The sequence below is a fragment of the Podarcis tiliguerta genome (assembly GCF_965153285.1).
Source record: "Podarcis tiliguerta genome assembly, chromosome: 17".
Lineage (NCBI taxonomy): Eukaryota > Metazoa > Chordata > Lepidosauria > Squamata > Lacertidae > Podarcis > Podarcis tiliguerta.
Window position 1 is genome coordinate 22,271,005 of NC_139550.1, and position 23,770 is coordinate 22,294,774.

The 23,770-nt window shown below is 45.3% G+C and overlaps 1 protein-coding gene across 2 annotated transcripts in view; it reads left to right on the plus strand.

Moving 5' to 3' along the window:
- Window positions 1–21,497, plus strand: part of SVEP1 (sushi, von Willebrand factor type A, EGF and pentraxin domain containing 1) — a 138,233-nt gene extending 116,736 nt beyond the window's left edge. For both annotated transcript variants that reach the window (XR_014506257.1, XM_083419154.1), the window contains exons 47-50: window positions 6,270–6,365; window positions 10,680–10,775; window positions 15,082–15,175; window positions 17,001–21,497. Coding sequence is in view for 1 of the 2 variants with exons in the window: in XM_083419154.1 (XP_083275280.1) it covers window positions 6,270–6,365; window positions 10,680–10,775; window positions 15,082–15,175; window positions 17,001–17,031 (317 nt within the window). In the remaining variant the exon portion in view is untranslated. The remainder of the gene's footprint in view (window positions 1–6,269; window positions 6,366–10,679; window positions 10,776–15,081; window positions 15,176–17,000) is intronic.
- The last annotated feature ends 2,273 nt before the right edge of the window (window positions 21,498–23,770 follow it).

Sequence of the window (23,770 nt, forward strand, 5' to 3'; positions counted from 1 at the left end):
GACATCGCTGCTCTGGCGAGCCAGAGCCGCACACGGATACGCCGTTTACCTTCCCGCTAGTAAGCGGTCCCTATTTATCTACTTGCACCCAGGGGTGCTTTCGAACTGCTAGGTTGGCAGGCGTTGGGACCGAACAACGGGAGCGCACCCCGCCGCGGGGATTTGAACCGCCAACCGCGCTGAGGCTTTTACCCACAGCGCCACCCGCGTCCCTATTGTATGATAGGTGCCCTCTAAAAAGAATTTCCCAGAGGTTTCCCCAGTGTTTACCGTTAAAGAAGCATTGTCTATATAATATAATAATAAACATTTTATTATTTATACCCCGCCCATCTGCCTGGGTTTCCCCAGCCACTCTGGGAGGTTCCCAACAGATTATTAAAAACACCAAACATTAAAAACTTCCCTAAACAGGGCTACCTTCAGACATCTTCTAAAAGTCAGATAGTTGTTTATTTCCTTGACATCTGATGGGAGGGTGTTCCACAGGGCGGGCGCCACCACCAAGAAGGCCCTCTGTCTGGTTCCTTGTAACCTCAATTCTCACAGTGAGGAAACCGCCAGAAGACCCTCGGAGCTGCGCCTCAGTATCTGGGTTGAACTATGAGGGTGGAGATGCTGCTTCTAATATAGTCATGGTTTTGCGGTGCTGAATTTAGAGACAACATCTTTCAGGAAACAGGTTTTTAAATTTAAAGGTTTTTAAAAAACAACAACACACACATCTTTTTTTAATCTTTTCTTTTCCTATTGCCATTACTGCTGCTTTTAGGTTCTTACTTGGTTGTCCTCAATTGCTTTTGATATAAGTCGCTTTGGGTCACTCTGTGAGAAAACACAACGAACAATAATGAACATAATACCGTATTTTTCGCTCTATAAGACGCACCAGACCACAAGACGCACCTAGTTTTTGGAGGAGGAAAACAAGGAAAAAAATATTCTGAATCTCAGAAGCCAGAACAGCAAGAGGGATCGCTGCGCAGTGAAAGCAGCAATCCCTCTTGCTGTTCTGGCTTCTGGGATAGCTGCGCAGCCTGCATTCGCTCCATAAGACGCACACACATTTTCCCTTACTTTTTAGGAGGGAAAAAGTGAGTCTTATAGAGCAAAAAATACGGTAATTAAAATGGGGAGGTGGAGGACCACCTTGAGGTAATAATGATAAAGGTAGCAATAATAGAATAAACTCCTCCCTCTGTTTAGCTGCCGGGCTACTCAAACTGGGAGGTCTGGAGCTGCCGCCACCCAACCCCCAACAGATATTTAGGTAAAACACAAAGCAACATGCAATCCGACATCATCGTTCTTAAGGTTTGCTTTGCCGCTGCCTTGCAGAATTGGCTGGCAGGGTATTGGAAAATAACACACAGCCTGGTGCCACGATGTTACCACTTGTCTTCCACTGGACGTTGCAAGGGAGGTGGAATGAAGATTTATCTGTTTCATATTTCCCGTAAAACTATCCCAGTTTTGTCAGGACAGTTCAGGAAATCACCATTGCATTTCGGCTCAGTGTTTCTCAAACATTGGGGGCATGGGGTGAACTTCCAGAATTCTGTTTCCTTCCCTCCCACCCCAACCCCAACCATCCCATGCCAACCACCGGCTTGGCTAGTGAGTGTGTGGGTATTCTTGGATGTGGGTGGCGTTGTGGTCTAAACCACTGAGCCTCTTGGGCTTGCTGATCAGAAGCTCGGTGGTTCAAATCCCTGCAATAGGGTGAGTTCCTGTTGCTCTGTCCCAGCTCCTGCCAACCTAGCAGTTCGAAAGCATGCCAGTGCAAGTAGATAAATAGGTACCACTGTGGCGGGAAAGTAAACAGCATTTCTGTGCGCTCTGGTTTCCGTCACGGTGTTCCATTGTGCCAGAAGCAGTTTAGTCCTGCTGGCCACATGTCCCAGAAAGCTGTCTGTGGACAAATGCTGGCTCTCTCGGCCCAAAAGTGAGATGAGCGCCGCACCCCATAGTCGTCTTGACTGGACTTAACCATCCAGGGGTCCTTTACCTTTTTTACAGCAAGGACAAGCAAGGATGGCACTGGTGTAAATTTTGTGTCTACATATGACAGCCTTACGCTGACCTGCATGTTGCCCCAATCCAGCCGCATGCAGCAATTTGAGAGGATGTGGGATTATCCGTCCCCAGCAAACATTGAGCATCTACAAAAAGAAATAACAACCGGCTTTATTGTATGCAACTCTTTAATCTATTACCGTAAATATCGTGCATTATTCATCCTCGCCTTTCTACCCAAAAAATGAGTAATAGGAAAAAAGGACCAAAGGCAGAATGCGTCCTGTGTTCTCCTGATTCATGTCCCAGAGAGCTTTTTTAAAAAGAGAGAAAGGAAGAAGTGTATTATAAATAATGCAGACTATTTGCATTGCAAAAAGACCTCCAGCCCCTAAGCCTTTGAAGGGCCTACATCAGAAGCCGCATGAAAGCAGTCAGCATCAATGACTCACGTGAACCCTGTAGGGCTTTAGCACCAATAAATAGTATTAAGAAATGCCCCAGGTCTGCAAAATCAATACATTCTAACCCAATTAATTAATACGAGTCTTACAAATAAAAATGCAGTCTGAGTACTTTAAGCTGGGACCGTTTCTGAACAGATTGCATGTCATATTCTGGCAACTCTGGAGTTGTCCAGTGGATTCATGACAGTAAGACTCAGTGTGACGTGGAGTAACCTCAAGGGAAAAACCAATACAGTACTCAGCAGCTCACTCCCAGTTGTAGACCCCACTCAAGAAAGTGCAGAATATATTACTCACAACAAAAATCATAGTATTCTACATACTTAGTAGATCTGTATTAGTATTTAAGTAACGTGAAGAGACAAAATGATGTAACCCCCTGCGACAGGTTTTCTGGGTATTGTGAGTGTGACACAGTGCTCAAATTCGTTGCACGTTAGATGCTGTGCTTCACATGGGTTTGATAAGAGGGACTTGCCGATCAAAAGGTTGGCGGTTCGAATCCCCGCAAGGGGGTGAGCTCCTGTTGCTCGGTCCCTGCTCCTGCCCACCTAAGCAGTTCGAAAGCACTTCAAAGTGCAAGTAGATAAATAGGTACCACTCTGGAGGGAAGGTAAATGGCGTTTCCATGTGCTGTACACCGGCTCCCTCGGCCAATAAAGCGAGATGAGCGCCACAACCCCAGGGTCGGCCGTGACTGGAACTAATGGTCAGGGGTCCCTTTACCTTTACTCAGACCACCATGTGGCCCAATATGTTGTCAGATCAGTTTTAATTGCTGCAATCTGATGACAGGGAGGAGATGATGGATGGGGTCCAGCCCCTACATGTATTCCCCACTCTTGTCCTTCTTGGCTAATAAAAGCAAGCTGAAGAGTCAGTTGACAGCATGGGTCTAGGGAGTGATTTCATGCCTTGACGCGAAAGGGGTGATGGTGCCATAACCTTTAAAAGAGGCAGTGGTTCATCCCCTCAAGAGGAGATCTCTGGACCCAGAAATATCTGTCAATTACCAGTTGCTAATATCTCCTTCTTTGGTAAGGTGTTTGGGAAGGTTGTGGCATGACAGCTTCAGGTGTGCTTGGAAAGAATCGGTCATCTAGTCCCATTGCAAGTCCAGCTTCTGGTTTGGGACCCAAACTGCCTTGGTCACCCTAGTCCGTTGGTCTTGGTTGGGAGAGAACTCAGAGGAGTGTGCCCCTGTTGATTCTCCTGGACTGCTTTCAGAATTTAGGAGCTAGGTGCATTGCTTTGTAGCGGTTCCGCGCTCAATCTCCAAGAGCAGCTTCAGAAAGCAGCATTGAGTGGCTTCACCCCATGGGAGCTGTTCTGTGGGGTTCTGCAGGGATCCTTCTTGTTGCCCATGCTGTTTCGTATTTGCGTACAAAGTCACTGCAGGAGCAGCCCCTGTGATTTGGAGCGAAGTGCCGTCAATATGCTGTTGACGCCCAGCTCTGTTCCACACAGTGGCATAGCGTGGGTTGTCAGCACCCGGGGCAAGGCAAGTAATTTGCGCCCCCTAAACCCAAGGCAAGGCAAGTAATTTGCGCCCCCCCCCCCCCGCTGCACTGTCCGTCCCCCAGATAGTCCCTCTCTCTCTCTCCGCACCGCATGCCTGGCACCCTCCCCTCCAGAGTGGGCGGCGACCCAGCGGCTCGGATCGGATTCGCACAGCCAGCACTGCAGTGAGAGAGAATGAGTGAGCCAGGTAGGGGCAGAGAGCTGCAAGTGCGAGCGCCCCCCCCCCAGATGTTGCGCCCGGTGCGGCCGGCCCCCCCTGCACCCCCCACGCTACGCCACTGGTTCCACCAGTATCAAGGGAGGAAGTTCCTGAAGCCAGTAATTGGGTGGATGTGGACCTGTAAATTGAAACTGGATCCAGATGACAGAGGTTCACCTGGCTGTGTGGGTCCCAGGTCTAGAATATTTTATTGAAGTAGGTCATACATTGAATCCACTAGAGGGCAGCAGTGCATATGCATGTTCTTCTGTATAAATATTTATAGCATGCTTCAGCAAATGCAAGACCTACTTTTTCCTAACTGTGCCAAGTATTTCTTCTACATTATTTCAATAATCCTGAATTGAATTTTACAGAAACTCTGTAAAAATAAGCCAATATTACCTCTAGTGAAGAAGTCAATGTGGTGCTTTCCTGATCCTGTTAGGCTGCCAGCATGGCTTAAGCCCAGGGATGACAAGAGTTGTTGTTCAGCAACACCTGGAATGCACCTGTTGGTGACAGCTGGGTAGAGTGTTGGACTAAGGCCTAGGATGTGGGAATGTTAAGGATAGTTGGAAAGGATATATTGAATAAGTATTATCCTACCTTCACTCACACTAGTGGATGGTGTAGCATTGCAGATGCCCCTCAATATCGCAGGAAGCTAGTTTGCAGATTCGTTTGAATCTCTTTAGTTAAGCAATCCAATCTGGCTTGCCCAGATGGATTATTCCCGGTGTCCCCTTTTATCCCTCTTAAAAGAATAAAGACACAAGAGTAACAAGAAGTTTACTCACATATCAGTTCAAGATTTGATTCCTGAAAGGCAGGCTTTGCATAGTAGTTACCGTATTTTTTGCTCTATAAGACTCACTTTTCCCTCCTAAAAAGTAAGGGGAAATGTGTGTGTGTCTTATGGAGCGAATGCAGGCTGCGCAGCTATCCCAGAAGCCAGAACAGCAAGAGGGATTGCTGCTTTCGCTGCATAGCGATCCCTCTTGCTATTCTCGCTTCTGAGATTCAGAATATTTTTTTTCTTGTTTTCCTCCTCCAAAAACTAGGTGCGTCTTGTGGTCTGGTGCGTCTTATAGAACGAAAAATACGGTACATAACAATCTGTGAGTTCATGAGATTGAGCTCATGTGCTGCTAGCTGAGAGCCAGCAGACAGCAAAATTACATTAAGAGATCAAAATGGCAGCAAAAGAGCAGCAAGCAAGCGAGAGAAGACAAGACTGAGAAAATGGCTGTGTGACTTGGCTCTTTTATGGAGTCAGCCCATCTCCCAGATCACATGCAGGGGGAGAATGCTCCAGACCAGTGGAACAGGAAGTTACACTGACTGGATGTCCCTCTGCCTGTGCCCACTCTAGGGAAATAAGGAATGTTGCATTTGATAGTTCCAATGGATGACATCCCACATAGGAGACCAAAGTATAAATCAACCACTCAGCCACGGAACTCACTGGCTGACCTGGGACAGTCACCTTCTCTCTGGCAAGCCCACCTTACAGGGTTGTCAGGTTGATAAAATGGGGAAAGGAAAACAAACTGTGCCACTTTGAGCTCCTTGCAGGAAATACAAGGTCTAACAGTAGGAAATAAATAAAATATTATTCCCGTGTTGCAGGTGGGGGCTCAGGCTGACAAAATTAATTCAGTGGCTGAAGGCTACTAATTAAGGTGCTCATCCAGTATGCTGTACAGTGGTACCTCGGGTTACAGACGCTTCAGGTTACAGACTCCGCTAACCCAGAAATAGTACCTCAAGTTAAGAAATTTGCTTCAGGATGAGAACAGAAATCATGCTCCAGTGGTGCGGCGGCAGCAGCAGGAGGCCCCATTAGCTAAAATGGTACCTCTGGTTAAGAACAGTTTCAGGTTAAGAACAGACCTCCAGAACAAATTAGGTACCACTGTACCCGATAATCCTTGCAAGTAAGGAAACCTACTTTGCCTAGACACCACCTACTGCCAAGAATGCTGGGAATGTGTCTGTTCTGTAGTGCATCCTCTGCTTTCACTGTCCCACGTTCTCTAACCTGACGCCGCTCCCCTTTCCAGCTATTTGCCGGTTCCCGTGTCAGAATGGTGGCGTCTGTGAGAGACCAAATGTCTGTTCTTGCCCAGATGGATGGATGGGGCGTCTCTGTGAAGAGCGTACGTACCTTTATTCTTTTTTTAAAAAAATCTGTGTGTGCTACCTACCTTAAGCACCTGAAATTACAGCCGTACCTTGAAAGTCAAACAGCCTAGTTCCTGAACGTTTTGGCTCCCAAACGTTGCAAACCTGGAAGTGACTGTTCCGGTTTGGGAACTATTTTTGGAAGCCAAACGTCTGATGGGGCTTCCGTGGCTTCCGATTGGCTTCAGGAGCTTCCTGCAGCCAATCAGAAGCCACGATTTGATTTTCGAATGTTTTGGAAGTCGAACAGACTTGCAGAACGGGTTCTGTTTTACTTCCAAGCTCGACTTCTTCTTTCTTTGGCTATCACTTGTAGCCGAGTAAGATTGTATTCCATAACCACAGTTTTAACAATGAGTCCGTACGTGACTGTGGAGGCCAATTCTGGATCCACACGTCCTTCCACAGTGGGGACATAGGTTTCCGGGCAGGAGTTGATCATGGTGAGGGTTTGCCAATCGTGCCTTCCTCGTAGCACATTCCTCCCTTGTGTCCTGAGTTTGAGTGTCTTCAAAGCCCATGACACCTTTGGAAAAGGCTGTTCTCCAATTGGAGCACTTGTTTCCCAATTGTTGCTGTATACTACATTTTTAAAGATTTGCCTTGAGAGAGTCTTTAAACCTCTTCTGTTGACCACCAGCATTACGCTTTCCATTTTTAAGTTCAGAATAGAGTAGTTGCTTTGGAAGACGATAATCATACGACTGTATGCATCCCAAGTTTCCATCCACATTACTGGCATTTTCAGTGCTTGTCAGAATCGGTCCAGAAATAGTGAAAAGTTAAATCTTCCACAGAGAAGTTTGGACTCCCTCACTATCCTGTATCACGATTGGTTCATGCCAATCATGCATCCCTCAGCGATGGTCATCTATCTGCAGCAAAACCCTAGAAATAACCAATCTCTGATGAAATACTGAAGCCACAGTCCTATCAGCATGCTTAGCTTGGAAATAACCCCCCTTTGAACCCTGTGGGATGTACGCCTAAGTAGATATTGCACTGGACTGCGCTGTAATAGTAGCAAATGTAATAAAATGTAGTCACAAAAGTTCTTCCTTCTCCGCACCCGGTAAGTTCAGATTGTTTGAGAATTGCAGAGCAGTGGCGTAAATATTACAAGGAGCATCGAGTGCACATCATCTTCGTTTGCTAGCATTTTTTGTAACCAGGTGAACGGATTATACAGAAAAGATAAAGAGAGTCTAAACAACTCCGAGCCCAAATTTGCACTTCAGAGAGCAAAAACCAAGCAGACAGTTAAAAAAGAACCAGGTCAGGTGCATTTGGTGCTCCAGCTGCCAAAGCAAATGGAAATGACACTGTCTTGTCGGAGCCCTTTCTTTTAAAAGGGTTCATCCTACATTGTACGGAGAATGCAATGGGTGGTATTGTGCTACGTTTTGCTCAGAGAAGATCCTCTGAAATTAATGAACATGACCAACTGGTTCTGCTAGCAGAAGCCCACATAAGGATTTCCACTAGTGCAATGCCCCCAGTGTCAGATTTACGTATAAGCTAAACAAGCTGCAGCTTAGGGCCCCACTCTCTTGGGGGGGGGGGGCAAAAAAATTAAAGGAAAAAAACCTGTGGATGTACATTTCCAAAACATAAGATAAAAAACAAATAAAATAAAACCTACATACAGCAGCAGTGTTTTGTGTTGTGTAGGCTCCTATGGTATAAGTCATGGGCCCCGCCTGCTAGCCTGCTCCCTAAAATATCACTGGTTTGCTCATTTCTAGATATAGGGTGCCTACATTCTGCATGGACTGGTGGCATGGCAACATGGGCAAATGGCTTTAGAGACCTGTTAGGTCCATAAATTGCCATATAGCATATATTCAACACAAAAAACAGTGACAAATTGTTGATGACAAAGGACAGCTGGATATATAAAGGGCCCCATTACCTTCAGTAGATTAGGGCCTCATCAAACCTAAATCCGGCCCTGAATGCCCCCCTCCCTTGCCTCTCTCCCCCATACCACCACAATGGTCTACGGGAGTCAGGAGAACACCTGGAACAGTGCAGGGGATGGGAGGAAGAGAGGAGATCTTTCCAACAAGCAAGAGGTAACACTTGCACTGATGGAACATTTGCAAAAGCAAGTCGCCGAAATCCTCTGTAATTTAGGTTCATTCATTTCTATAGGTTTGCTACCAACCTGTCTTTGCCCCCTGTACAGACAAATATATATGCCTTCATTCCCACTGTTTAAATTAACATACAGTGGTGCCCCGCAAGACGAATGCCTCGCAAGACGGAAAACCCGCTAGACGAAAGGGTTTTCCGTTTTGGAGGTGCTTCGCAGGACGAATTTCTCTATGGGCTTGCTTCGCAAGACGAAAATGTCTTGCGATTCTTGCAATTTTTTTCTGCTCCCCACCCCCTTTTTCTAAGGCACTAAGCTGCTAATAGCCTTTTAGCAGCTAATCCCTTAAGCCTTTAATAGCCGCTAATAGCCGCTAAACCGCTAATAGCGCTAATCCGCTAATCCGCTAATAGGGTTGCTTCGCAAGACGAAAAAACCGCTAGACAAAGAGACTCACGGAACGGATTCTTTTCGTCTTGCGAGGAACCACTGTATTTACATTTACAAAGCAATTATAAATATTGAGAAGCTGTTTGGTGTCTGAAATCCAAACAAAGCAGGGAAATTTCTTCCAACTTGTATACTCTATGCTGATCACAAAACTTAACCTTTTCTAATGATAGTTTCTAAAGCAGTATTCTAGGTCTGCCTGCCCCCCCCCCCCTTTATGCTTGAACAGATCAGTCAGAGGTGGAGCAGACACCCAGCTCTGGCCTTGCATTTGACATGTCGCCGCTTGTTTCCTTAGCTTAGTGTCGACAGCAATGCTAAACCGAGACTCCCAACACTTAGGGACTGCTTTTGTGCTCTTGGTCATTGTGATCTGCCACCTCAATTCACTTTTCAACTCTCTTTTGTAAGGAAAGGAAAGGACAGCTGTCTAGATCCATCAAAGTTCATGTTTTCTTTTCTTTTTTTCCCCATTTGGCTTGGAATGGTAGTAACATCCTATGGGGGAGGCTTAAGAATGCCTTATCTAATGTCATCGCAGTTTGTAAAGGATCTAATGTCGAGGATGCTGCCAACCGCTGATATTTCATGTGCCTCTTAACTCAAAGAAAGAGTTAAAGGTTGCTGTTGAAAGTGCAGTTGGGAATTGTATAAAGACAATGTGATTTAACAGAGTAAGCTAGGGGAAAACGTTTGCAAAAACCTATTTTTAAAAAACTTGGGCATTTTAAAAAATTTATTTTTGCTTTTATTTTGCTTTAAACTTTAACTTTAAACAAATACAGATAAATATAAACAACCAAAATTACAAAAGAAAAATCCTCGATGATGATAATAATGGAAAAGGCTTTAAAAAACCTACAAAAAATGTCAAAGTACATGACATAGAACATAAGCCATTATGGGAAAGAAAAAAGAAAGAGGAAAGGAGAAGGAGAAGGAAGAAGAAAAGGGGGGGGGGGATGAGCGAAAACACAAGAAGGCTCGTCTATTGTACGCTTCCGTCAAGGTCACAGCAGATCATTATTCTTATCAGTTCTCTCTATCTGCATTCCATAGAATCCCTCATCTTGGTATCAGGGAACATTTCCCTATGCGGTATCATTCTAAACATAACCAGGTCTTTATTGATGAACCCTTATCCCCTAGATAATTACCGTATTTTTCGCTCCATAAGGCGCACCGGACCATAAGGCGCACTTAGTTTTTAGAGGGGGAAATCAAGGGGGGGAATCTTATTTCCACCCGCCCCCCCCCCCAGCCCCAAAGAGCAAAGAAGCCAAGACAGCGAGCGGGATCCATCCTCTTTAGCAGCTGGGAGAGGCTGCGCATGGCTATGGCAATACCCCCACCTCCCACAAAAGCCCACAGGAGCTGCGCACCCTTTAAGGAGCACGCAGCTCCTGCGGGCTTTTCTACAAGAAGGGAGAAGGGACTGACTGGCCGCGTCAGTCCCTTCTCCCTCCTGGGGAAAAGCCCGCAAGAGCTGCGCGGAGCTTGTGTGCGGCTCTTGGGAGTTTTTCCTGCCTGCCTCCCCCCTGCATTCGCTCCATAAGACGCACACACATTTCCCCTTACCTTTTAGGAGGGAAAAAGCGCGTCTTATGGAGCGAAAAATACGGTATGTTTAAATAAGCTTGGGCATTTTAGTTCAATCATCCCACTTTATGAAAGTGGTTTTTCTGGTCCTAATATTGATGCATTTATTTTCTCTGGTTCCCCGCCCCCCCCATCTTCTCTTTAGCAATCTGCATCCTGCATTGCCTGAATGGAGGTCGCTGTGTGGCTCCTTACCAGTGTGACTGCCAAGCAGGGTGGACCGGATCCCGTTGCCATCAGGGTAAACCTGTCTCACTTTGTGCCTCCCGCTATCTAACAGCAACATCTGTTATGCCAGTCTGTAGTTGTTCCTGGGAAGCTTTGAGGGACAATGTCATAATCTTATCGTTGCACGCTACCCCAGTCTACTGAGACCTCAGGGGTTCCAGGCACCGAGGAGTCTGTGGTGTCTTTATGATATATGGCTTATTTACACACATATGCAACCTGAAGCTTTCAATGAAGGGGCTCACGGCAGCAGCACCCCAAAAGTCACCAGCTTATTCCATGATTGCAGCGTCAGCATCCATTCTCTGCAGTCTCTGAAAGCACATCCCAGCTCACCTTCTCTGCTTCCTGGTTACATCACTCCCTAAACTAAGCCCTCATTATCTACAGGTGGTGGGGCTTCAATTATTTACATACCAACTCCTTTTTCCTTGAATGCTTTGAACTTCTGGTGGTTCACCCCAGGCAGAGACATCTCAAAAGAAGTTTCATCGACACTTGTTGATTTGGCTAGGCTTGCCAAGTCCAAAACACCAACCCAGGAAATGTGCCTCAGCTAATTAGCTTTGACATACATGCTAATTATCGAGGCTTAGAATACATGCTATGCTTCCTTAGAATCTAAGCCTTGGATAGACCTACACATAAGCTTAATTAAACATATTACATTACGTTATAATAAATGTTATTATTACTGGTCTTGCAATGAGAGTTTTCCAGCAAGGATGTTTCCACAAACACTCATAGCAGTGTTAATGTTCACATAGACCATTTAGCTATAAAATCTACATACAATATTTCCCAGTTGTTTTTTTAAAAAAAAGTGGGTGGAGCTATGGTCTCAACCACTGAGCCTCTTGGGCTTGCCGATAAGACGGTCAGCAGTTCGAATCCCCGCAACGGGGTGAGCTCCTGTTGCTCTGCCCCAGCTCCTGCCAACCTAGCAGTTCGAAAGCACACCAGTGCAAGTAGATAAATAGGTACCGCTCTGGCGGGAAGGTAAACGGTGTTTCCGTGCGCTCTGGCTTCCAGACAGGATGTTAGTATTTCACGCCTCCGTTGCTGCAGATGAGATTGGTGTAAATCACATCTGCAGCAACGGAGGCATGAAATACTAACAGGAGTTTGGATTTCATATCCCGCTTTATCACTACCCTAAGGAGTCTCAAAGCGGCTAACAATCTCCTTTCCCTGCCTCCCCCACAACAAACACTCTGTGAGGTGAGTGAGGCTGAGAGACTTCAAAGAAGTGTGACTGGCCCAAGGTCACCCAGCAGCTGCATGTGGAGGAGCGGGGAAGCAAACCCGGTTCACCAGATTACGAGTCCCCCGCTCTTAACCACTACACCACACTGGCTCCAGAAGTGGTTTAGTCATGCTGGCCACATGACCTAGAAAATCTGTCTGCGGACAAATGCCCGCTCCCTTGGCCTGAAGAGAGATGAGTGCCTCAACCCAATAATAATAATAATAATAATAATAATAATAATAATAATAATAATTTATTATTTGTACTCCGCCCATCTGACTGGGCCTCCCCAGCCACTCCTGGCGGCTTCCAACAAAGATTAAAAACGCATCAAAATGTCACACATTAAAAACTTCCCTGAACAGGGCTGCCTTCAGATGTCTTCTAAATGTCAGGTAGTTGTTTATCTCTTTGACATCTGATAGGATGTCACATTTGATATAGTCACCTTTGACTGGACTTAACCTTAACCTTTTACCTCAGGTCAGTGTGGTCCAACTTTTCATACGAAGTGGGCTGCAAAAGTACTTTGACACAGAACCCAGGGAGGGGCACACACTGCCTTGTGGGGGTGGTGGAATTTGAAGCACGCACCCCTCAGAGCCCTCATGCTGCTTTCTACCCAAAGCTGGCTAAGTGAGGCACTGGGAACTCTAGGAAGGAGATGTGTGGGCCCTCTGGGTCCTAGAGCCCTCCTACCTCCTTCCCAAAACTGGGAAATCACTAACTAAGCTTTGGGAAGGAGGTAGGAGGATGTGAGGGTCCTATCAGAGCCCTCGCACCTCCTTCCCCAAACCGAGCACCTCGCTTACATGGCTTTGGGAAGGCAGCGTGAGGGCCGGTGGGGGCATCAAATGCCCCTGAGGGCCGCCTAAAATGCCTTGATAGCCACCCTTTGGACTCCATCCCTGGTTTAGGTGCACACTTGAAATAACTTTAAGCATACTTTTAAAATGTAAATGTGTGTGGCAAGCTCACGAGGGTCGCAGTTGAATGTATTTGCCTTCCGTTTCCAAACCTGTAATATTCAAGGCATCCATTATGTATTGTCTTGAGAGGATTGCGCCAATGTTTTTTTAAAAATAAACTCCTTAAATAGGACTTCCAGTTCATCTTGGGCTGCAGCCCTATGAGGTATAAGCCCCGAGGGAAAACAGTTGGACTTCTAAGTAAACAGCCATAGGATTGCACTCTCAGTTATTTGTTCCTATCAAACCTAGTCTTTGAGTCTCAGATTTAACAGGAAATGCTAGGGTTTTATCTCTCTGCCCATTTTCCGGGTAATTAAATAGCTAGCACAGTGAAACTACTATAGCTATCACATGGCTATTTGGGCACTATTCCTACTGAGTAAGATTAGTTCCTTAATTATTTGTCCCTTATAGTTCAGCTACAGGCTGTTCCTTTTAGTATAACAGCTTCCACAGAGATACTGCCCCTTTTCCCACTTTACATCCATGTCCCGTTATCAACAAACAGAGATGTCCTTATCAAATCATTGCATTTTTCAACTATTTGTTTTCTGTACCTTTCTCTCTTTTTTTGGTTTTTCTTTCCATTCCCTGTTTTCTGGGTTATAAGAACTGAGATGGATTCCGCGCATGCAGGTTAAGAGAATTGGTTTAAAATGTATGTTTCTGGAAACAAAAAACAACAAACGACTTTTGCTGTCATGATCCCTTCATGTCTGTCAATGGAAACAGGCACATAAAAAGGTAAAGGGACCCCTGACCATGAGATCCAGTCGCGGACGACTCTGGGGTTGCGGCGCTCATCTCGCTTTACTAGCCGAGGGAGCCAGCGTACAGCTTCCGGGTCATGTGGCCAGCATGACTAAGCCACTTCTGGCAAACCAGAGCAGCGCACAGAAAAGCCATTTACCTTCCCGCTGGAGCGGTACCTATTTATCTACTTGCACTTTGACGTGCTTTCAAACTGCTAGGTTGGCAGGAGCAGGGACCGAGCAACGGGAGCTCACCCCATCGCGGGGATTCGAACCGCCAACCTTCTGATCGGCAAGCCCTAGGCTCTGTGGTTTAGACCACAGTGCCACTCATGTCCCTCCCTTTAATCTGCACCCGTCACAAAAAGTTTGCGCCATAGAGAAATAAGCCCTATTTTGCATGTACAAATTCATCCTCAGTTGTAAGCGTATGTGTAAATATTTTCTGTTCTCAAGGAACGAAAAACGGATGACACTGCAGGGAGCTCTGATAGAAACCTCCCTGAAGTTTGTCGTGATTCATGCCTTCCTTTTCTGAAGAAAGGGTTTTGGGGGAACAGCGGGTGGGTGATTCCTTCTCTTTTTTTTCAGCAGCCAAAACAAGAAAAAGCCAATGGATATGAAAAAGCAAATCAGTGCAGAGAAAGGCTTAGGCCTATGGCAATGAAGGAAATGTACATATGGGAAGGAAGGCATAGGAATAAAGAGGCAGAGCTATGAAGGGCAAACGGTCCACTTCCACTAGCCACTGAAAGTTTCTCCCTAGACCTCCATTTGTTTTGCCTCCACATGAACAGAACAAAAACCCCTGGAGTTTTCAAAACTGATGTACAGAATCCTTCCATTTGTTTATTATTATTTTTAAAAGACACCTGCTTGCATTATCATGGCAAGCCATGCAGTTAAACTGGCTGAAAACTTGTTCAGTTGGAAACGGTTATGTGTAAGCAGTTACAGTGGTACCTCGGGTTAAGTACTTAATTTGTTCCGGAGGTCCGTTCTTAACCTGAAACTGTTCTTAACCTGAAGCACCACTTCAGCTAATGAGGCCTCCTGCTGCTGCCATGCCGCACAATTTCTGTTCTCATCCTGAAGCAAAGTTCTTAACCCGAGGTACTATTTCTGGGTTAACGGAGTCTGTAACCTGAAGCGTATGTAACCTGAGGTACCACTTTATACAGGCCACAATGTAAACTGGGACGGCTAGCCTGCGTCTCCTCCTCCCAGATGTTGTTGGGACTACAACACCCATCGTCCAGTGTGGCCCTTCAACATCTGGAAGGCCCATGGGTTAGCAACCCGTGATGCAAACAAATGCTAATGTGGATCTGTGGTCTTCTAATACAGCTGTCTGCCAGTCTCCATGCTTAAATGGTGGGAAATGCGTACGACCGGATCGGTGCCATTGCCCGTCACCTTGGACTGGACACGACTGCTCTAGGTATGTATGTAGTTTCCCCTGCGGCTTGATGGAGGTAGAAACTGTCTCTCATGTCTTGTTACGCTGCCATTTCTACAGGGATATACGCTCTGTATTTATCACTCCTGTTATACAAAAATCTCCAAATGGGTCCGAACTTCAATGTCTAAAACTCCTGGTAGAGGACAAGGATCCAGAGATCACGATAAGGGTGGCCAAATTCTGTGCAACTGCCATAAAATTTAGGGAACAAGCTGTACTACCAAAATGATTAAGGTTAATTTTAGGTTATATTTTAGTGATCAAGATTTAATATATATTTTTAACTGCAGCTATATCTGAATTGCCTCTGTCATACCCAATTGCAATTCAATGTATTCCTGTTGTGTTTCATGATTTTCCTGATATAGTAAGTGAGCCAGAACTGGTCTGTGACCGTAATAATAAAATTCAATTCAATTCAATGTACAGTGGTGCCCCGCAAGACGAATGCCTCGCAAGACGGAAAACCCGCAAGACGAAAGGGTTTTCCGTTTGCAGAGGCGCTTCGCAAGACAAATTTCCCTATGGGCTTGCTTCGCAAGACGAAAATTGACGAAAAATTTTGAATTTTTTTTCCGCTCCAAAACCCCTTTTCCTGAAGCGCTAAGCTGCTAAAAGCATTTTAGCAGCAAAACCGCTAATCCCCCAAGCCTTAAAAAGCCGTTTTTAGCCCTTAAAATGTCAATAGCGCTAATAGCGCTAATCAGTCAATGGGCTTGCTTCGCAAGACGAAAAAACTGCAAGACGAAAAGACTCGCGGAACGGATTCTTTTCGTCTTGCGAGGCACCACTGTATGTAGTTTTGGTTTAAGAGTTTCGTCCCAAATTCTGCCCTCTCTGTACCCACAACCACTTACAACAGGTCTGGAGAAGGTAGAATCATTTGTTGTTGTTGTTTAGTCATTTAGTCATGTCTGACTCTTTGTGACCCCATGGACCAAAGCATCCTAGAATTGTTGAGTTGGAAGGGACCCCATGGGTCATTGATTCCAAGCCCCTGCAATGCAGGAATCTCACCTAAAGCATCCAGGACAGATGGCCATTCAACCTCTGCTTGGAAACCTCCAAGGAAGAAGAGTCCACAACCTCCCAAGGAAGCTGAATGTGGCCCCCTGGACCTCTTTCTTTGACCCTTGGAGCTCCTCCCCAGCCTCACTTCCAGGCCCAACACCTTGCTCACCCTATTTTGCACTGGCTCCCAATTAGTTTCCGGGCCCAATTCAAAGTGCTGGTTTTGACCTATAGAGCCTTAAACGGCTCAGGACTGCAATACCCCAAGGACCGCCTCTTTCCATATGAACCTACCCAAACCCTGAGATCACCTTCTGAGGCCCTTCTTCCTGTGCCTCCTCCTTGAGAGGTCCGGAGGGTGGCAACACGAGAACGGGGCCTTCTCTGCAGTGGCTCCCCATTTTGTGGAATGCTCTCCCCAGGGAAGTTCTCCTGATGCCTTCATTACACACCTTTAGGCGGTAGGCAAAAATGTTCCTTTTTAACCAGGCCTTTGGTTGATCTGTTTGACATCCTATACCCTTTTCAAATGTGGCTCTTTTTTGGGGGGTGGGGCTTTATTGGGTTGTTTTTATTCTGATTATATATGTTGTGATTTTTTCTGTGAACCGCCCTGAGACCTCCAGGTGTTGGGTGGTATATAAATAACAACAACAACAACAACAACAACAACAATAATAATCAGGGCAGACGTCTTCCTGATGCAGCACACCCTGCTTTGTCCTTGTGTGTAATGATCTGTAGTGAATAATTAACCTGTTTTTCCCCTCTTGTTCCATGTGTGCTAATCTAGGAAAAGGAAATCTGGATTCCACCACTTTTAACATGAACTCTGGACATTCCAGGACTGATCCAGTACACCCTGGTATTTTACAGGCATTGTAAAATCGAACCCAGTGCAGGGTTTGTTTGTTTTTTTAAACAACAGCAATGTGTTTGAGTTTTTTAAATGTTCTTTTTAAATTTTCTATGATGTTTTCTTAATACTTTTTTTATTTTGACAAGAACCACCTTTTTCACATGCAGAAGTGTTATCGTATATGCTGCTGTCAGTACACACAAATGTACAAACGATGTTGTCGACTGAGAGTATTTTTTAATTATTGTTGCAAATCCTTGAGCATAAGTTGTGCCCTGTCATCCTGTGGTTCACACACACACACAAACCTGCCCGTCCCACCAATTTTCGAAAGCAGTTTTTCATGTGGCATGGAAACCCTACTGTTTGAAGGAGACAAATTCATCTCTCCCCACTTCCCGCAACAGAGAAAGAATTGTGCGATTCTTTCAGACCTGACCATGACAATAATAAGTAGAAGGCATCCCCCCTTGATTAGCTCTGGTGTAAAGCAACACACAATCACTTTACTGTAGATTTATGGCTTACCTATTTAAAACACACACACACACACACACACACACACACATGTGTTGTGGTGGTGCTTGGTTGCCGTTTAATTCAGAATTAAATAAACAAAACACTAGTTGCTGTTTTCGTAAAAGAGATGGAAATTAGGCTTCTTATTTGCCTGCCACTGACATCATTTGTTTGCTGTCCTTCCTTCCTTTTTAAATATATATATATTCATTTTCCATTTTCGTTCATTACATACATCTCAAATTCTTAATGTTTACTACATATTCCTCCCTCCCTCCCCTCCAAGACTTCCCCCAACTTGAGTTTCTGGTTTGTTTCTATTTTCACCCGCTTTGCTATCTTTCAACCGAAAAAGTTATTAATAACATAACATCAAACCTTAAAAACATAAAAATTAAATACATCATCTTATTTCACTATCTTCCAAACATTTTCTGATGCTAATAATGCGGATGTTTATTTGCCGCCCTTCCTTCCTGAGTGAGGCCGTGACAACTAGTGATCCTAAGCAATACAAAGGTCACAGTACTGTAACTTTCATCACCAGAGATCTCAAACTACAATGATTCAGCCACTGCTAAAATTAAAAGATGGCCAGAAACAAAGGGGGAAGGGTTATGTTTGGACCCAGTGCTAATTCTGCTGTATGAATTTACTACTTTCCAGCCTGAGTGTTTTCCATAGAACAACAGGTGCTTCTTCCACACTTCCTACTCTCTACAAAAAATGACACTATTTGCCGCTTAATTAGACACTATTTGCTTGCTTAATGGTCACTCCTTGATCACTGAATTCTGGTTCTACCCCTGCCCTGTGGCACCTTCTTTTTGGCTTCAAAGAGTATTGCAGCTTGCTCCTTGGAGGTGTAAATGGGCTTAGCTTTGCTAGACTGTCTTCTGCCAAGGAGTTCACTGTGACACAGAGTAATGTGACTGGTGAGCGCATCTTTTCCCCACACTTTGCCGCTTCCATATTTCATTGCTTGCAATACCTGTGATTAGGACTCAAAGACTCGCAGCAAAACAATACAAGTTATTTTTTTTTATTATGAGCGTATTGCAGTTGCCCATAAGCTCCAGACTTAAGCTTGTGGTGGCGGATTTTTCGAAAAAGTGTGGATGGAATCAACGGCTGCGTCCATCGCGAGTTTTCAAGAGGCTCGTAGTACGTTTGCATGTAATCTATGTTTAAACAAAATAATCGGACACTGAATCTGCCCTGTAGGCTTCTCTTTAAAAACAAAAGAAAACAAAACATGGTAGTGCACTGCAAATGTTACACACTTGTTGTTGTTTAGTCGTTTAGTCGTGTCCGACTCTTTGTGACCCTATGGACCAGAGCATACCAGGCACTCCTGTCTTCCACTGCCTCCCGCAGTTTGGTCAAACTCATGCTGGTAGCTTCGAGAACACTATCCAACCATCTTGTCCTCTGTCGTCCCCTTCTCCTTATGCCCTCCATCTTTCCCAACATCAGGGTCTTTTCCAGGGAGTCTTCTCTTCTCATGAGGTGGCCAAAGTCTTGGAGCCTCAGCTTCACGATCTGTCCTTCCAGTGAGCACTCAGGGCTGATTTCCTTCAGAATGGAGAGGTTTGATCTTCTTGCAGTCCATGGGACTCTCAAGAGTCTCCTCCAGCACCATAATTCAAAAGCATCAATTCTTCAGCGATCAGCCTTCTTTATAGTCCAGCTTTCACTTCCATACATCACTACTGGGAAAACCATGGCTTTAACTATACGGACCTTTGTTGGCAAGGTGATGTCTCTGCTTTTTAAGATGCTGTCTAGGTTTGTCATTGCTTTTCTCCCAAGAAGCAGGCGTCTTTCAATTTCGTGGCTGCTGTCACAATCTGCAGTGATCATGGAGCCCAAGAAAGTAAAATCTCTCACTGCCTCCATTTCTTCCCCTTCTATTTGCCAGGAGGTGATGGGACCAGTGGCCATGATCTTCGTTTTTTTGATGTTGAGCTTCTGACCATATTTTTCGCTCTCCTCTTTCACCCTCATTAAAAGGTTCTTTAATTCCTCCTCACTTTCTGGGCATAGGAGCCAACCCCTAGGGGCCGAGGTCCCTTCGGCCCCCCTCAATAAAATATCTGAGGGGGCCAGGTTCCCCCCCCCCTACAAGTTGATGGGCATTGCCATTCAAATGGTGTGTGTCACATATTGTGATCAATAATGTGGGGTGAGGCTTTCCTGCCCCCCCCCCAATATTTTATTCAAGTTAGCATCCCTGAAACAGGGAATGAGATTACTTCCCATCTGTAACGTACTTGAAATATCAGTTCTGTGCCACCCACTTAAGCATTTGTTGTGGATAGACAACCATGACTGTTAGCTGGGAAAATATCTCTGTACTTGGGAGTTAAACATCAACTTTCAGCTGACGGTGGAAGACCACTGACTAGGGCCCTGGTTTGAAAACAGCCCGTGTGTCTGATAGCAGTCAGATTCATTCCAAAAGGGTAGGAAATAATTGTTAATCTTTTATAACCTCACTGTTATGGCCCTTTCTGAGCACAGCCGGGCTCTCCCTTTCTGGTGCATGTGCAGAACTACAATCATTTTATTTTTAGGTTTTTGCAGGGGCTTGGAGATACTAAGAGCAAACAGGATAGAAAGACAAAACATATAGCTCTTTTACCAGGAACCTTTAAAAATTAAGAGGAGGAGTTGAAATAATGAAAATGCATTTTCTAATAAATATATGGTCACCACTGTCTAGTTTTGGTTTTTTAGATAATTTTTATTAAGTTTTCCATTTTAACAATCCAATCAAATCACATTAAGTATTCCAAATTATACATATACATATCAAATAATCTACATATTCTGCCAAATTATAATTTTTTATTGGAACTTCCCATGCTTCAAGTTCGGGGGGGGTGGCTCTGATCATCGCATATCACTACTGCTTTTGATAGTCATTTCTAGTAGTTCCTTTAAATCTTCCTGTTGTTAACCTACCGCTGTCTAGTTTTGAGCAGAAAGTGTAATGAAGAATGAGCCCTGGGAGAGCAACTGTGTATAACACTGACTAAACTAAGAATATATTGTCTTGCAATTCCACGGACTTTTTTTTTCACAGCCTTCCCCCCCCCCCCCCCCCCTCATTATCTGCTCCTGTCATTGCAACAGCAGGCAGCAATCTCCACAACATAATGCACATGTGCTGGAACATAGCATACATACACTAATGATTAGCTTATCTTCACACAAAGACTTTTAAGAGAACTTGCTGTTCTACAAGATTTACAGAGCGATACATGCACAGACCAAACCCTATGCATGTTTACTCAGAAGTAAATCTTGCTGAGTTCAGTGACAAGTAACTCCCAAGTCAGAGTATATTTCCACCTTAGAAACCTTCACTTAGTGGTAAGAAAGGGAATTAAAACTCAGCTGCCATTGCCTTCCTCGAATCATTGTAAAATTGCCCCATTTTCCTCTGTGTTCAAGCATTCTGTGTATTATTTTATCCTGGTGGCATTCTGAATCATACCTTTCCCTGAAAAAAATCCCGTATTTTGAACCACACTTTTGATCTGAGAGGCGGGGAAATGTCGGGGAGGGATCATAAAGCCAACCGACCTGTTTTCAGTTCTAGCTGTTCGTACATTTTGCTGTTTATATGGTGATCAGGCAGAGAGTTCGAAACCTAACGACCCAGAGACAACCCTCAGGAACAGCACTGCTGCTGCGATGCAGTTCCTAGAGGAAACAATAAAAGGCTGGATTGGTGAATTTCAATCTCTTTTTACTATACGAAATCCTCAGAGGGATTAACCCATTGTTGTTTTTTAAAAAATTAAATTCCAATAATGTATTGTCATTTATGTCACTGCTTGTCATGTGTTTGAACAACTTCTGTGTGATGCACTTTACATTGTAAATAAAGTTGCACCCCATTTATTACCTGGACTGCTCATTGTTGACACCAATCAAAGGGGGGTCTCTTTCTTAGCCCAGGCCAGACCCACCTGGCCTAATGTCAGGGACTAGACACGGTGGAACCTTCCTGAACCTTCCCGAGAAGAGGAGGGCAGTATAGATTTATAATGGTGGTTTGCAGAAAGTTATGACTTTTGCATGTTGAGGTCCCCAGGGCCACCCCAATAACTCACACATCACACAGAATTTTTTGTTTAAGATTTTTGGCATAATTTTGGCCACAACTTTATTTAAATAGAAATTTGTGAGTGGTTGCTTAGGCATTGGTTGTGACTATCTGCCCCCACCATGGGGGACAGTCTGACATTCCGCACGATGCGAAAGTCAGAATAGGGGAATACACTTGGGGGTAGCGACGGAGCAGGGAACCTGCCCTCACCCCAAATGCAACCAGGAGCTCATTGCTATGGCCCGAGACCCATTGACAGAGTGGACAAGCAATAGTTAGACCCCGATTCCTTTAACAGAATCCCTTGCCGCAGCAGCATTAGAGGGGCAGGCACAGCCAATCCATGCCCCTCAACCAACCAAACCATAAACCAATGCCTAACCGCAACCTTACAAGTTGTGACGATTTGCTACGCAGTAGGCAAAAACCAAATGGCCCCAGCCAATCAGGCAGATGGACAAAATTCCTACAGGGCCCCTGCCCCAAGAGCAGACGACCCCATGACAGGCATAGCAAGGTCAAAGCAAACAACCCTAATTCTAGGGAGGGAGGGACGGGCAATCCGATGCACGGGCGAAAAGAGGAAGCCCTGGCCTCGTGCAAGGAGTTTTAGCATTTCTGGCTGTCAATCAACAAATGGCAACATTAACTTCTTCCCCACAACAAGGGAAGCCCCAATCGCACCAGTGGCCACGATCAATTAGCCCGCCCCCAACTTTGGTCCTGGCAGCCCCCACCGCAACACGTGCTCTCTCTGAAGGAGAACATGCTTTCCCTAAAACATTTGCACTCCCTAGACCTATTGAATGCACACATAATATCAGCCACATGGAAACCTTGATGAGCGTATACGAAAAGTGACTCATGGCCACATGTTAGGGCCTGGCAGTGAGAAGGGATGAAATAATTACAGCATTGTATGTTGTGGGTTTGGCTGAACAGCTTGCTGTTTTCCAACACAGCTACGCCGGCTTGTGGTTGATCTGCAGTCTGGTTTCAGTACTTCAGCCTCCATACCGACACCAACAGAGTGACACAGAAACTCATGATGTTCTGCAGGTGGAAGAAAATGCTTGCCCAAATCCACAACGCCGCCTCAAGGTCTTTGCTCATCAGAACTGGTTTAAGAGGATTAATGCCATCAGAGGGAATTCAAGCTCTGAGCCACCCCAGCAGTTAATTGCAGGAATCATTAAACAGCGTGTAATGTTTATTCTCCATAACACATGCCTATAGCCTTTTCAGGGCATAGAAAGGCTGGTGGCCACACCTAGTGAGGCTTCCCTTTCAGATGTTGCCAGAACCTTAATGAGATCTTTAAAGAGTGTCGCTGAGCCTGATACAAACTCAGGGGGTGGGTTACAATTCTCTTTGGAGGAATGTAGGGAGGAATGGAGAAGGCCAGCTCAACAACAAATGTCCACAAATGAGCTAGGAAGAACACCTCTTTCATTTTACCCAGACCCCAGCGTGGAGAGAGAACAAAATGGGGCAGCCTCAATGATGACTGCTTTGGGAAGGCAGATGCCGTAAATGTAGGCCTGGAAACCTGCAGAAGAGAAAGGAACTTCGGGCATTGCAATAGGGCAGGGAGGAAAATGGGTTGTATGGTACCATTTACAGCACAATCCTATGCAAATTCAGTTAGCAGTAAGGCCTAGTGTGATATACCTGAAGGAGTGACTCCACCCCCATCGTTCAGCCCAGACACTGAGGTCCAGCTCCGAGGGCCTTCTGGCGGTTCCCTCCCTGTGAGAAGTGAGGTTACAGGGAACCAGGCAGAGGGCCTTCTTGGTGGTGGCGCCTGCCCTGTGGAACGCCCTCCCATCAGACGTCAAGGAAATAAACAACTATCTGACTTTTAGAAGGCATCTGAAGGCAGCCCTGTTTAGGGAAGTTTTTAATGTTTGATGTTTGATCGTGTTTTTAATATTCTGTTGGGAGCTGCCAGAGTGGGATACGTTGTGGTTGTTGTCCATAGGATTATATTCTCAGTCCCCATTTTACTTGATCTGGGGGGGGGGGGCAGCTACCCCCCTGACCGCCCTTGGGTACGCCCATGCAG